The sequence below is a fragment of the Saimiri boliviensis genome, chromosome 11, assembly GCF_048565385.1.
Source record: "Saimiri boliviensis isolate mSaiBol1 chromosome 11, mSaiBol1.pri, whole genome shotgun sequence".
NCBI classification, from domain to species: Eukaryota; Metazoa; Chordata; class Mammalia; order Primates; family Cebidae; genus Saimiri; species Saimiri boliviensis.
The window spans coordinates 46,991,982-47,005,603 of NC_133459.1; the positions used below are offsets into that span (position 1 = coordinate 46,991,982).

At 43.6% G+C, this 13,622-nt stretch overlaps 1 protein-coding gene across 7 annotated transcripts in view; it reads right to left on the bottom strand.

The window, feature by feature from the left end:
- Positions 1-456: 456 nt before the first annotated feature.
- Positions 457-13,622, bottom strand: part of LOC101050152 (AGBL carboxypeptidase 4) — a 1,418,805-nt gene continuing 1,405,639 nt past the window's right edge. For 6 of the 7 annotated variants that reach the window (XM_074380790.1, XM_010349316.3, XM_074380788.1 and 3 more), the window contains one exon: positions 11,753-13,163. In XM_074380790.1, coding sequence (XP_074236891.1) covers positions 13,043-13,163 — 121 coding nt within the window. In that variant the 3' untranslated portion in view covers positions 11,753-13,042. Of the gene's footprint in view, positions 2,086-11,752; positions 13,164-13,622 lie in introns of those variants that run through there. The other variant, XM_074380786.1, reaches the window with a different exon arrangement.

Consider the following 13,622-nt stretch of genomic DNA (forward strand, 5'->3'; position numbering starts at 1 on the left):
GGCAGTTTCCGGTGAGCACAGAGTGAGCCATTGCAGTCCAACTAGGTGACAGAGTGAGACTGTCTCAAGAAAAAATACACATAAAATCTCAAACATTTCATTTTTATTTTCCTTTTTCCTGGTCAACTGCACTAATTGTTAAAAGAAAATTCAGCTTTCGTGCAATATCAGAGTTGATAGTAAGTAAGGACAAGGCTTTGCAAAGAAGAGTATCTAAATCTGAGGTTCTTTGAGTCCCAGCATCAGGCTTCTGGTCTTCCTGGGAGCTTCCTTTTTCTGATCCGAGTTCGGATGCTCTTGTGGCTCCCATCTGTGGTGTTGATTCCAAGCTGAAGTGCCAGGTCAGACCATGTCAGTCAACAGGCCCAGCATTGATAGGCCCTTGACCCAGGTCACTTGACCAATCCTAGATTCATTTCTTCTGGGGGCTTCTTGGCTTACCTGCCCATGCCCCATGTTGTTTACCCGATACATCAAAGTCCATCTGCATCCAACCTCCATTCACCACCCCCCTTTGTACGTAGAAATGATTATTACAAAGGAGAAAGTCCATCTGCACATCCATATGCCCATCCATCCATCTATCCCTTCTTTCACTCAGCAAATAATCACTGGGTACTTACCTCTGTGCAGGCACTACGCTGGGTTCTTGGGATGCAGAGTTGACTCAGACACTGTTTCTACCAAGTTTCCCAGCCATGGAATAGAAAAGACAAGGCACTCATGCTCACTGACCTTCCTGAGCCCATGTAGACCAGACACTTGTGCTGTCTGCCCTACATCTCCTTGGCCCACCTGACTTATACAGTGTGATGGATGGTTCCACACACCTGGTCAGCATCCCTCAACAGGTGGATCTCAGCTCCCTCAAGGATCAGTCTTGCAGAAAAGCAAGGGTGAATTCACATCCAAGGGGGCAATCCTCAACTCTGAAGGAGTTTTTAAATCATTACTTAGAAAGTCCTGAGAGGGATTGAGGCCCCTTTCTCCTCAGTGATAATTAGCTCTTTAACACACCCTTCCTGTTTTTTCTCCCTGTTGGTCTCTCTTCTGCCTCTCCCTTACCTCTGCTCCTTGGTATTGCAATAGGAGGAGGAGGAGGAGATTAGCAGTAGCAGCAGTAGTAGCAGCAATAGCCACAATAGTAGTGGTAGCAGCAATAGCCACAATAGTAGTGGTAGCAGCAGCGATAGTAGCATTAGATTAGCAGTACCAGCAAACCACTTGTTCTCAGTTCCTTGTCCCAGTCTCTGCTTTTGGAAGAAACCACACTAAGATACCATGGTAAACCTTACTAATGAATGAATGCATGCTGATATTATAGCAAAAAGAGAGAAGACATTCTTGGAGGTGGACAACTGACCACCTGATGTTGATAAAGACCCTGTTACATTATTAATCAATTATAATGAGGGACAACACTATCCATTTATAATATATGCCAGGGTGTTGGTTTGACTGGCTTAGAAATACTAAACGTAAGAGTAATGTGGATGTAGCTGGGAACAATACCTACCCTCCACGGGACACTTGCATTTGCTAAGTTCTTTATTTATATCTTCTCATCATCCACCCTTCACAACCTTCCTGTAACCCAGACATTAATTAGTCCCATTTTAAAAGCGAGTAAACAGTTTCATAGGGATGGCACAAGGCCACATTGTGACAGAGCAGGACTCTCAGCTTGATCTGTCAGACATCAGAGTCCAGAATCCTGTGCCCACATCTCTACATGAGTCTATTACAACATCCAGTCAGGGGCCCAATTCTCTAGCTGCTTGACAGGCAACTTAGAAGGCACAGCCTTGAAACCAGGGTATGCTGTCTCATGAGGTCTAGGTCAGCCATAGCAGGCCTGTGCAGGGAAGGCATAGTAAATAAGGCACGGTCTATTTAGTACTCACTGTTAACCAACACTTAAGATAAAACATTGCTTTATTTATTCTGTTTGGCGGCTCCAGCGTGCTCCGCAGTGCCTGCTGCACGTGATGTTAACTAGGTCTGCAGCACTGCATCTCCTCTGCGAGGTTCACGACGTCACCAGCTCATCTCACCTCTCCAGAGGTCTCTGGTTCAGCATCAAGTCTGAGGATAGAAAGAATCTTTGGAAGGCAGGAATCACCACTGGCATTGCTGAAGTAAGTGTGAAACTTCACTACCTGGTCATCATTTCCAAGCATTAGGGTCTAGCAACCTGAAATGCATTCCAGGGTCAGCGTGAGATCATTTTTAGGGTAGGCAAGTGGGTTGAGGTTGGTGTTCCTAAAGACCCAAAATGGCAGAACTGGAAGAGCCCTTAGTGATCACCGACTTCAACAGATTCCATTTTATAGATGGGGAAACTGAGGCTTAGAGAGGGAGAGTGACTTTTCTAAAGTTATATAAGTGCTAGGAGCAGGCTGAGCTTAGATTCCAGATCTCTCTGCTTCCAGTTAAGGCTCTTTCTAGTGGATCATTTCTAGGCCTCTGTTCCTGCTCCTGATGCCCTCACTTGTCACCACCTGCTTCCTTTTGTATGGCTATAGAATGCATGTATGCAAAGTGCTACCTCTAGTAGGAACTCAGAGAATGCTAGCTTTTTCTCCTCACTACATTCTCTTTCCCTGAAATTCCTTAAAGTAATCCTGGGATTTAGAAAGAGCAATCATTCTTAATTCCATTCTGTGGGTGAGGAAGTTGAGGTTCAAAGAGGGGAAATGACAGCAGCTCAATTAGGCTTAAATCCAGGCGTCTGGGTTAGTACTCTTTCAAACAAACCACATGGCCTCCCTCAGGATAAATAAATAAAAGAAAGATAGAATATTAAACTTAGAAAAGAATGAACCAAGGCATGTATGACAAATAGGCTTAATGTTTGAAAGTCCCCACCCCATGTGTTTGCTTTTCGGTAAAGGAAAACTCTCAAGCTCCATGGAGCTGCTCTTTGGGCCAGAGCAATGAAGTACAGTCATGTGCTGCTTAATGGCAGCGATGCATTCTTAGAAATGCATTGTTAGGTGATTTCATCGTTATGTGAACATCACAGAATATACTTATGCAAATCTAAATGGTATGGTCTACTACACCTCTAGGCTACATGGTACAGCCTATGGCTCCTAGGCTACGAACCTGTCCAGCATGTTATTCTACTGAACACTGTAGACAGTTATAACACAATTCTTGCATTTGTATATCTAAAAATACCTAAACATAGAAAAGGTACAATAAAAATACAGCATTATAATCTTATGGGACCACTGTTATTCATGTCTATCATCGGCCGAAACATTGTTAGGTGATGCATGACTGTATTTGCTTCGCAGCTGTACATGCTTAACTTTTGACCACCACCTGGTATTCGACCTATTTTAGAGCAGACCCTCAGTGAGTGCTTCTGAAATTGAACAGAAACAAACCCCCTGGGACCATAGAATTTTAGCTCCAGGAGCACTTTGGAAAGGTATTAGGGGTATTAAAGAGAACTGCCTCTCCCTTCTTTATAATACCACACGAGCAGTCTTTTTCAAACTTTAGTCAAGGCTGATCTGAAGAAACAAAGAAAAGAGGAAAACAGGAACACAAAACTGAAATACAGAAAAGAGACCTAAATGCAAGATCACCTGGAGATAGAGTCTGAAAAGGGGCTCCTGGTGAACTCTCACCCCAGAGGGACTGGCTTGGCTGAAATCAGCCAGGATCAGCCTTCACTGGGACTGAGAAGGAGGAAAGATGGCCCTGACATCATGCTGAGCACAGTCCCTGGGAGGCTGGGGCAGAGGGGTGATCCATTAATATGGATGAAATGTCAAGAAAGTAGACAGAATTTCAAACAGCAACTTAACCCAGGACCTCTGACTATGAGTAGATGTAAAAAAATCTGCTTAGACTGGACAATGATCTGTCATCTAATATTCAGTAGAAACATTCACAACTGAACAAACTCAGGCATTTTCACACACAAATATAAAGAAGTTATTCACATAAGATGTGCACAGAATGGTAGTACACACACATACATGCAAGCACGTCATAGTCAATTTCTCTCTTTCACATGTCCCAGTCTCTCTCCAGCTTTCTCCTTTGTGTTTTTTTCTTTCTCATGGATACTATTAGCCTAAAGTCTGACAGCTTCCTATATTGGCGGCCTATAGGCTAGGTTTGCTCCACTGTATTCAGAAGTTTCAGGATTGCTTTTATGTGTGAACTTCTGGAGGGAGAGAGAAAAGGAGGGGTGTCAGCATCACAAAAATGTTCTGCTCAGAACAGGCATCCTCAGTCTCATTCTTACCACTACCACCAGCAGCAACAACCACAACTCTCAGTGAATGGCTTCTGTCTCCCTGGCCTTATGCTAAGGCTCTGGGGACCCAGAAATGAGTAAGTCTGTTTTGGGCCCTCTATAAACATCTTAGTCCAAGAACAATGTAAAGTTGAATTGGAAAGTGAAATACCAAGGCCATTACCAAGTGTCAAATGAAATGTTTAGACAGTGGTTCCCTAGAAGCTCAGGGCTGGTGCACCAGGAAAGACTTCCTGAAGAAGGGGTCTTGAAGAATAGGGAAAAATCAGGACAGCAGAGAGGAATGGGGAGTTGCCTAGCAAACACAGTGCTTAATTATTTGTGTTGAATAAATTAGTGATGAGACACTTCAGGTTAAAAGCATAGATGATGTGGGGACCTTTATGAGGCCTCAGAAGAAAGTAAGAAAATATTGGAAAATGTTCTTCAAAATACTGTCATTTCCCATTCATCTTCTCAGTTGATCCTCACAATTCTCTTTTTTTATTTTTGGTTGAGGAGTATGTCGGTTGAGGATTATATCCCCATATCAAAGAGTAAGAAACCGAAACCAGTGGAAGCTCTGGGGTAACTCCATCCAGGACGAGAGACTTACTCAATGTCTAATACAGACAGGCAGTTTCAGAGTTGGGAGCAGAACCCAGATTCCTAATGGCTACATCTTTAAATCCATCTGACTTGACAATTTGAGTTCTGGGGGTTGAGGATAGAATGTGGCATGGGTTAGAGGAAGAGGAAGACTTTGGAATATTTACTGGGAAAACTCCCTCTAGCTGGTGACATAGCATCCTCTTTGTAATGCAGGAGTATGGGAGAGGTGGCTAATAGAAGGAGTTGGGTGTCCTTTGCACCAGCACATCCTAATATCCTGGTACAGCATCTCTCTTGTTGTTACAATTCTGGGGATAGTATCAACCCTGCCTTTAAGACAATCACTTCACAGCAGTTGTTTCAAAGGAAGAGACTCAGGCATGGAGGATGTGCGGGGACAGCCAGCTGCAAAGGAGGCTGCCTAAAGCAGGGCTCAGGGGAATCCCGTAAAATGAGGTCATGCACGGGACCAAACAGAAACCAGTGAGCTCCCTACGGTGAAGGCTTTTCAAAACCAGCATTAAATATTCATTGTACTGTCAGTCTTAGGACTACACACAAAAAGGTGGAGGAAAAAACTAAAAGAACACGAGCATTAGAGTCTGATGACTCCCAGCCTTCTCCACTTATGACAAGCTGAGCCCTTTGGGCAGATTGCTTAGTCTCCCTAAGCTTCTGTGTCTTTATCAGGGAAATGAGGAGAATAATGCCCACTTCATGGGGTTGTTGTGAGGATTGTATTAGATCCAGAAAGACAAAGCAATCAGTGCAGGGCCTAGAGCCAAGTAAGTACTCAGTCAGGGCAGAGCAGCAGGGATAGTATCCGCGGCTGCAGGAGGAGGAGGAGGAGAAGGAGGAGGAGGAGGAGATTAGCAGTAGCAGCAGTAGTAGCAGCAATAGCCACAATAGCAGTGGTAGCAGCAGCGGTAGTAGCGTTAGATTAGCAGTACCAGCTAGCAGCAGTACTAGTAGTAGAAGCAGTAGCAACAGCAGCAGTAGTGTAGCAGTAATGGGAATAATATTAGAAGTAGATTAAAATAGTAATAGTAGCAGCAGTAGCAGTAATAGCAGTGATAACAGCAGCAATATTTGTAGTAGTAGCAATAGCAACAGCAGAAGTAGTAGTTATAACCACACCAGCAACAGTTGCTGTAATTGTTATAGAAAAAATGATCTAATTGCCTTGGGCTCTGAAAAAGAATTTAGCCTTCAGGAAAGTATTGGAGGATTAAGTACATCTGTCTCCTCCATCTCTGCATGGAAACTGGGGCCTTGAAGTTCATCCAGGACCTCTGACTCCAAGTCTAAAGCATTCTGCCATACCATGCTGCCTTTCATGCTGAGTAGGAGCTTATTTCTGTAGGTAAAGAAAGCCATGGAGGAAGTCAGCTGTGGAATGTCTCAGAGAGGTTGAGGCTTTGGGAAGATAAATCTATAATTAGGATTCAGTTGTCAGGATGAGGTCAGGACAGAATTTTGGATTTGAGATTTCGTTCATTCTTTCTTTTATTCTGCTGTAGTTCCTGAGCGCCTCTGATCTGTCTGGAACCATTAGGTTCTATGGGAGGTATGAAGATGAATAAAACCGGAACTTTGCCCTCAAAGACATTAAATGATAGTGGGGGAGGTGACAATCACCTGAGTGATTGATAAACAGATGAATAAGCAAAGTGTTAGGGTAACCAAGAAAAGAAAGCAATTCATGACAACTGCTGAGCCTGGGGAGGATGTCTTGAAGCTGGGACATATGAGCTAAGTCTTGAGATGTTGGTTGGAAGTGAGAGAGAACAAGCAGGCATAACCAGTGGGATGTGGCAATTGAACAGAAATGGAGTGTGAAAGACTCAAAAGTGGGATGATATCCAGGCTTCTGGCTTGGACAGTTAATTTGAAAGAAGTACTATAAACATGGCATCATGTTTGATAAAGATCCTGGAAGCTTTCAAGCAGAGAAGGAGTTGACAGGAGAGCATCTGGAGACAAGGAGGCCATTCCAGCAATCCAGGTAGGAGACGATGGTGGGAGGGGCTAGGAGGGAAAGCATGGAAGGGATAGAGGAAGGGAAATGCACAACAGTCCCACCAATAGGCATTATTGTGCCATTTTAAAGATGGGGCAAGTAAACTGTTCTGAATGATTCATAAAATTATTAGCAAGTGATGGAGACAAAATTAAAATTCAAGTCTGTCTGACTCCAGAGTCACTCCATACTACTACTTGAAGGCAGACACACCACAGAGGCAGAAACAATGGGACTTGGTGGTTGGTCAGCAGCGTGGGGAGAAAGACATAAAGGCGTCAAGACAAAGGCAGGGCTTCCAACCTGAGTAACTAGATGGAAAAAGAGAATATTAACCAAGACAGCTGATGCCAGGGAGAGAAGGAGATTTGGACTTAAGATCGACATGGGGTCAGCTAAGAATAGATCTCAAGTCTTTGGGGAAACAAGTAAATTTTAAGCATTAAGGAGCTATCATAGGCATCATAGGGATGACTTTCTGACTTGGTCAGGCTTAGTGTTGAGGTTTGGGGCTGAACTGAGAGACAGAGTGGTGTGGTAGAGTTGTGTTTTTATCCAGGGTCTACATCCTGTCCTAGTTACTTACTGGCTGAGGACCATAGGCATGAGACTTAATCACACTAATCTGAATTTCTTCATCAGCAAAATAGAGAAAACAAGCCCTGACCGGCACACCACCTGAATTTGGTGTTTCAGCAGGCAAAGCAGATCTGTTTGGTCACTTCATAAAGATGATCCCAGAGATGTGCATGCCAATCAAAAATAACATAGAAAGAGCTTTCTTTGTATATGTCCTGTTAAGATGTGTTTGTTATTATTTTAACAAAATATGGTATCTTGTAGAAACTATTTCCCCCTTCTCTTTTTAGTCTTGTCAGTTCAGCCTCACATGAGGTTGGGTGAATACTGTGTTCAACACTGTCTTTCCATTTGTTCAGAGTCTCAACTTTCAAAGCCTCCTTCCCCTCCCTCAAGGGTTCAGGGTTTTTGGGTGACCCCACTCCCACCATCCCCACAATTTATCCATTCCATACTCAGTGAGCACAGACTCTGCTACATAATCTGTGTTAAGTCCTAAGGCTATAGAGATGAATAAAAGCTAGGTCCCTGGCTTGACACTCATCCCTCAGTGCCTTTCTTCTGAACACTTCTCTCACTCTTGTCCTCTACTCAGGAAGCATTTGTACTTCTGTCTGTACTTCATCTGAGAGTAAGAAAAGCTTTGGCCCTAGAGAAGGGATTTCCAACTCTACCAAGCAGATGAGAGGCAGAGCAGGGGTGAGGTTGGTTTGAGAAAAGAGTTTTACTCTGTTCCAGGTATTTTATAGATGTTATTGTACTCAATTCTCACTATAAATATAGGAAGTAGATATCAATCAGTCCATTTTACAGATGATGATCCTGAGACTTAAACACATTACATTATTTGCCCAAAGCCACATAGCTTAACAGAAGAGCTGTGATTCATACTTAGGATGGCCTGACTTTAAACTCAGGCTGTTCCTATTATGTCATGTCTCCCCTCTTCGTTCTGGCCCTGATGCCCCATAGGCTGAGCTCAGCCACAAGGTAAAGGACTTCTCTAGTGCTCAGAAGGCAGGAACTTAGAGGAAGAATTCTGAACAAGAAATGAGGGACATAGTAGGCTTAGTTCACATACCCCAGGAGGAGGAAGTGATACGGAACTGGAGCTAGATTATCTCCTTAGGGCCAGTAACCCAGAGAGTATCAGGATGGGCCGGGCAAATGACAACCCTGCCGAGATTGCAGGGGCCCTGAATGATCCAGAAGCCTCTGTATGTCAAGTGATAAATGGACCCCTTGCCTAAACTCCACTCTCTGGAGGGCTCTGGAGTGGTTAGAAGAAAGTCAGACAGGTGTGTAGGAATGAGAGATAGGAAGAAGGCAGGGCTTCAGCAGCCAGTGCCAAAACATTCTAAAATCATTACACATTTCCCCCAGCCTGTGACCTTAAAATGTTTCCTTCCCCTCTGCCTATCCCCTGCCACCTCTAAATGATGCCATTGTTTACTTATTATTCTGCTTTAACCTGTTTCTTAGTTTGACCTGATTTTACCTGGAGACAAATGGAGAAGGCCCAGCCCAGAGTAGTGTAAGGGGAGCAGTGTTTGAATCTAGGTTCTCACTGGCCACATGACTGTTAAAAAAAAAAAAGGTTTTTACCTTTAGGATTCTCATTTTTTCTCATCTTGGAAATGTAGAAAATGGTACTTACCTTATGTGACTGTTGGGAACATTGAGTAAGGCAATAGATACAAAGGCATCTAGCACAGCACCTGATACACAGTATATGTTCGATAAACATATGAATTGATGCACAAGTGTTAATCAGCCCACACTTCCATAGTTGGCTCTGATCTAACTATGTAGAAAAATGAGTTGGGTTCTCTAAGGCAGGTCTCAGGTGTTTCAGTTGAGTTACAGTGAAAGGATACTAGTTATTTCTGTGCTTACTGCCCCTGCCCCCACTTAAAAGGCAACAGAAAAAGCTGCTGGCTAAAGGCTTACTGCTGCTGCAGCAAAGCAAACAACATCATCACCAGCCTCCTCTGCTGCGGGCTTAGCAACGCAGAAGCTGGGTAACCTCCAGTTTGTCTGCTGTAGCTTTGAGGGTAAACAGACTTTTAGTCCTGTCTCTGCTCCTCTGAACTGATATAGACCAAAACTAGCACTGCATCATTATAGAGAGTTGTGTAAGAGCCAGGTAAAGACATGGCATGATCCCCCTCCTTTCCACCTCTGCTTTTTGCATACTTGTTTGTTTTCTTCTCAGAAATGTACAGAACATTGGTTTGGTGGCCAGCTCCACCCACCTGTGGCTCTAATCTGAGACAGACTTGGCTAGACAAGAAGATGGGCTGGCGCGCCCCCTGCTGGAGACGGGTGGCTCAGTAGCTTCGGGCTGGTTGTACGCCTCTTGGTGCTGTCCTCCATCTCAGTGCTGAAAACCTTTCCCCTCTAGCTTGAGGTCATAGGTATAACCTTGCCCAAAAAAGCTAAGGAGAAGCTCAGCAGGCCAAGACCACACAGAAGGATGCTGACAGCCTCTCTTGCCCAGCCCTTTTTTGTACTCTGCCAATGTGGAAAAGCAGACAGTCCTCTTGCAAACACACCCTACAGGTTGCTTTATAGCCAGTTTTTTCTTTCCTCTCTCTCAAGGAATGGGAAATTTCATCAGAGTCTATATGCTGTAATTCAGAAACAGTCAATATCACTGTGTCTAGCATTAAATAATATACTGTACAGTCCATTTTCTGACATCCAGAAACGTAATATCCTGTCTCATGTCATTTCAGTCCAGAGAAAGGAACGGTCTTCCAAAGGAACCTATCCAGTGACTGGTAACTCTACTCACTAGAAAGTTTTCCTGATCCTGTGCAGAAATCTCTCTCACTGAGACTCACTCCCAGCATTTGGTTATTACCTCTGCGCAACACAGAACATGTTTGCTTCTTTTGTCCAATAATGTCACTTTAACTTTTTGGAGACTGTGATCTTTCTTTCCTAGTCCCACTCCCTCTTATTTATTTATTTATTTATTTTTGAGACGGAGTCTCACTCTGATGCCCAGGCTGGAGTGCAGTGGCATGATCTTGGCTCACTGCAGCCTCCGCAACCCAGGTTCAAGCGATTCTCCTGCCTCAGCCTCCCGAGTAGTTGGAACTACAGGCACATGCCACAATGCCCAGCTAACTTTTGTGTTTTTAGTAGTGATGGTTTTACCATGTTGGCGAGGATGGTCTCGATCTCTTGACCTCATGATCTGCCTGCCTCGGCCTCCCAAAGTGCTGGGATTACAGGTGTGAGCCACCACCTAGCCTCCCTTTTATTTATTTATTTATTTATTTATTTATTTATTTTTTGAGACAGAGTTTTTGCTCGTTACCCAGGCTGGAGTGCAATGGTGCAATCTCAGCTCACCGCAACCACCACCTCCTGTGTTCAGGCAATTCTCCTGTCTCAGCCTCCTGAGTATCTGGGATTATAGGCACGCACCACAATGCCCAGCTAATTTTTTGTATTTTTAGTAGAGATGGGGTTTCAACATGTTGACCAGGATGGTCTCGATCTCTTGACTTCGCGATCCACCCACCTCGGCCTCCCAAAGTGCTGGGATTACAGGCTTGAGCCACTGCACCCGTCCCTCCCTTTTATTTTTTACTGAAAAAAATAAACTGCTCCAGTCTCCTCATTCCTTTCTAATGGGGAATGATTTGCAGACACCTCACTGTCCTAGTCACATTACAAATGATCACAATTACCATTTAGTGAGCATATAAATACTTTTGCTGACGTTTTCCACACCAAGTTTCTTTAAAAGTTGCCTAAGATCACACAGTTTTAAATAAATAGAAGTAGGGGTTGAATGCAGAATTAGAACCCAAATTTGCCTGGCCCCAAGTTTTTGCTCTTAAATCATTATCATATCTGCTATTTGTGTAGTCTATGATTCAACTAATCAGTGTAGTTTTAAACATATGGGCCAGTATACAATCACAGCATTATGGAAGTGACCTGGCCAAGGAAACGTAGATCCAGACTATCGTCTCTCTCATTTTATGCAGTCTGCCTCTTGTCATGCTATCTAAAATGATGCTATCATTTCCAAAAGGCTGACACACTCTTGGTGCATGTCAAGCTGTTTGCAATCAATTAAACTCCCCAGGACTCTGACACAGGAACTGCTGGAAATTCAAGACTTGACTGTTCTCCCTTATTTTGATAACAGAGTCCCTGACCTCAAAGTCAGCTTATACCAATTTTTGGGTTTGCCTGTTGGTTCTTGAGCAGTGGGAGACCTAAAGGAAAAGGTGCCAAGAATGCTCAGAGGAACAGAGGAGTTGCACAAAACACTTTATTTGTGTTCCTCTGGGCAAAACGAACCCAGGGGAGAAGATATATATACAACATGACGTTTTTAGCCAATCAACATATGGCTCTTTGCTATCATTTCTGAAAACTAACATGCAAAGGATCACAAGTTTTGCTTTTGATTTTTGTAGCAAACTTCAATAATCTCCAACCCAAACACACAAAAAATGCTTAAGTGGAGCTTTGTGCTAAGGGCTTTTTCTCCCTGGAGCCTCCCTGCCTCTCCCTGTCTCCTAACCCTCATTTCCGGGAGGTCATTTTAATTAGCAGGCTGTCATGGTGACTAAGCTTGCTGCTTCCACAGGCAGGAAGGGAGCAGACTCCCCTGGACCCATTCATCATACAAAGGCACTTCACTTTTCACAAAAATGCACAATATTTAGCTTGTGCCATATTTTGGGAATTTCTACTACTGTTTTATTTTATCATTTCTACCTGGCCCAGGGTGCATCCTTCTGTCTTTTGCATCTTCCTTGCCAGGCAATCACCCTTTCCGCATTGCAGATTAGCAATGCCCACATCTTCAGGGGCCAGAATTAATCCCTGTCACCTGGGATCTGGAGACCTTAACCGTAATAAACCTTTCTTTGGAGCTAAAATTTTAATTAAACTACCCAGGTAATTGAGAAATAGTTCTAGGAACAGTTTTCTAGATTTGCATGCTAGAGTCTGAGGGAATCCGAAAGCATGCAGTTTAGATACAGTGACCATAATACTTAAGTCCACTGTGATTTCAAAACTTCTGTCCCATTGTTTCCTAGGATATATTTGCCTTTCAGTTGCATGTGTTGTTGCTGTAGTTTGGGATCAGAAAATACAAACACTGCATTTCTAAAACTGTAAACAACCAAGCAACCAAGCCTATTTAAAAGGTAACCATCTGCAGTAACTATAAAACTTTAAAACAATAAAATGGCTTTGAAAGAACTGACCAGATATGTGTCAGACCTCTTAAAAGGGATGTGTAGGTGTTCCTCATTTTGGAAGATCTCTATGTTGTAGGAAATAGCATCTGTGCTCACCTGGTTCCAATCTCCTATTTTGTTCCTGAGCTTTGAGCTGAAGGCTTACAATTGATTTTCCATTGGAAAAAGGGAAAATCAATGATGAAATTTCTTATTGTATCCCTTCCCTTTCAAGAGCCTATGAATTAATCCATAAATCCTTGTCTTGGAAGCTAGAGAAGAGTGACTAATTTCATTCCCCAGCAGAAAATGCATGCTCCTGTCCCCATAAGACCTCCCAGGACTCTTGTGTCTTTAAAAAAGGGTTGAAGGATCTTTGTGGTTCACTGAGTTCTTCTTGTCCCCTTTGCTGCTGGGGTAGTTGCTGGCTGGGCCCCGCAGGAGTGGGTGCTTGTAAGAAGGGGATTTTTCTTTCCTGCAGAAGGGAAGATAACAGAGAGAGAGAAGACAGCACATATACACACTGTGATGAAATCATTTGTGTGCATGTCTATCTTCCCCACTGGACTGTAACCTCCCAGGGACAGCAGCCTAGTCCTCTGTATCCTCAGAACCTGGTACACTGGCTGGTTCAAAGCAGGCTCTGTGGCTCCATGACTATTGTTGATGGATGGATGGATGGACAGATGCACAGATAGACGGATGGATGGATGGATGGATGGATACATTGTATTACTGTAGTTCTGGAGAAAACTTAACTATCCTACAGCTCCAACTCTTCTACCTCTCCACCCTGATTGCAACTCATTCAACCCATTCCACAGTGGGATGGGAATGCACACACAGAAGAGCTATAGGCTAGGAGGGCCTAGGACCTAATTCTCTTCATAACCACAATGAGTTTCATAACCAAATGATGGCATTTCATAATGTC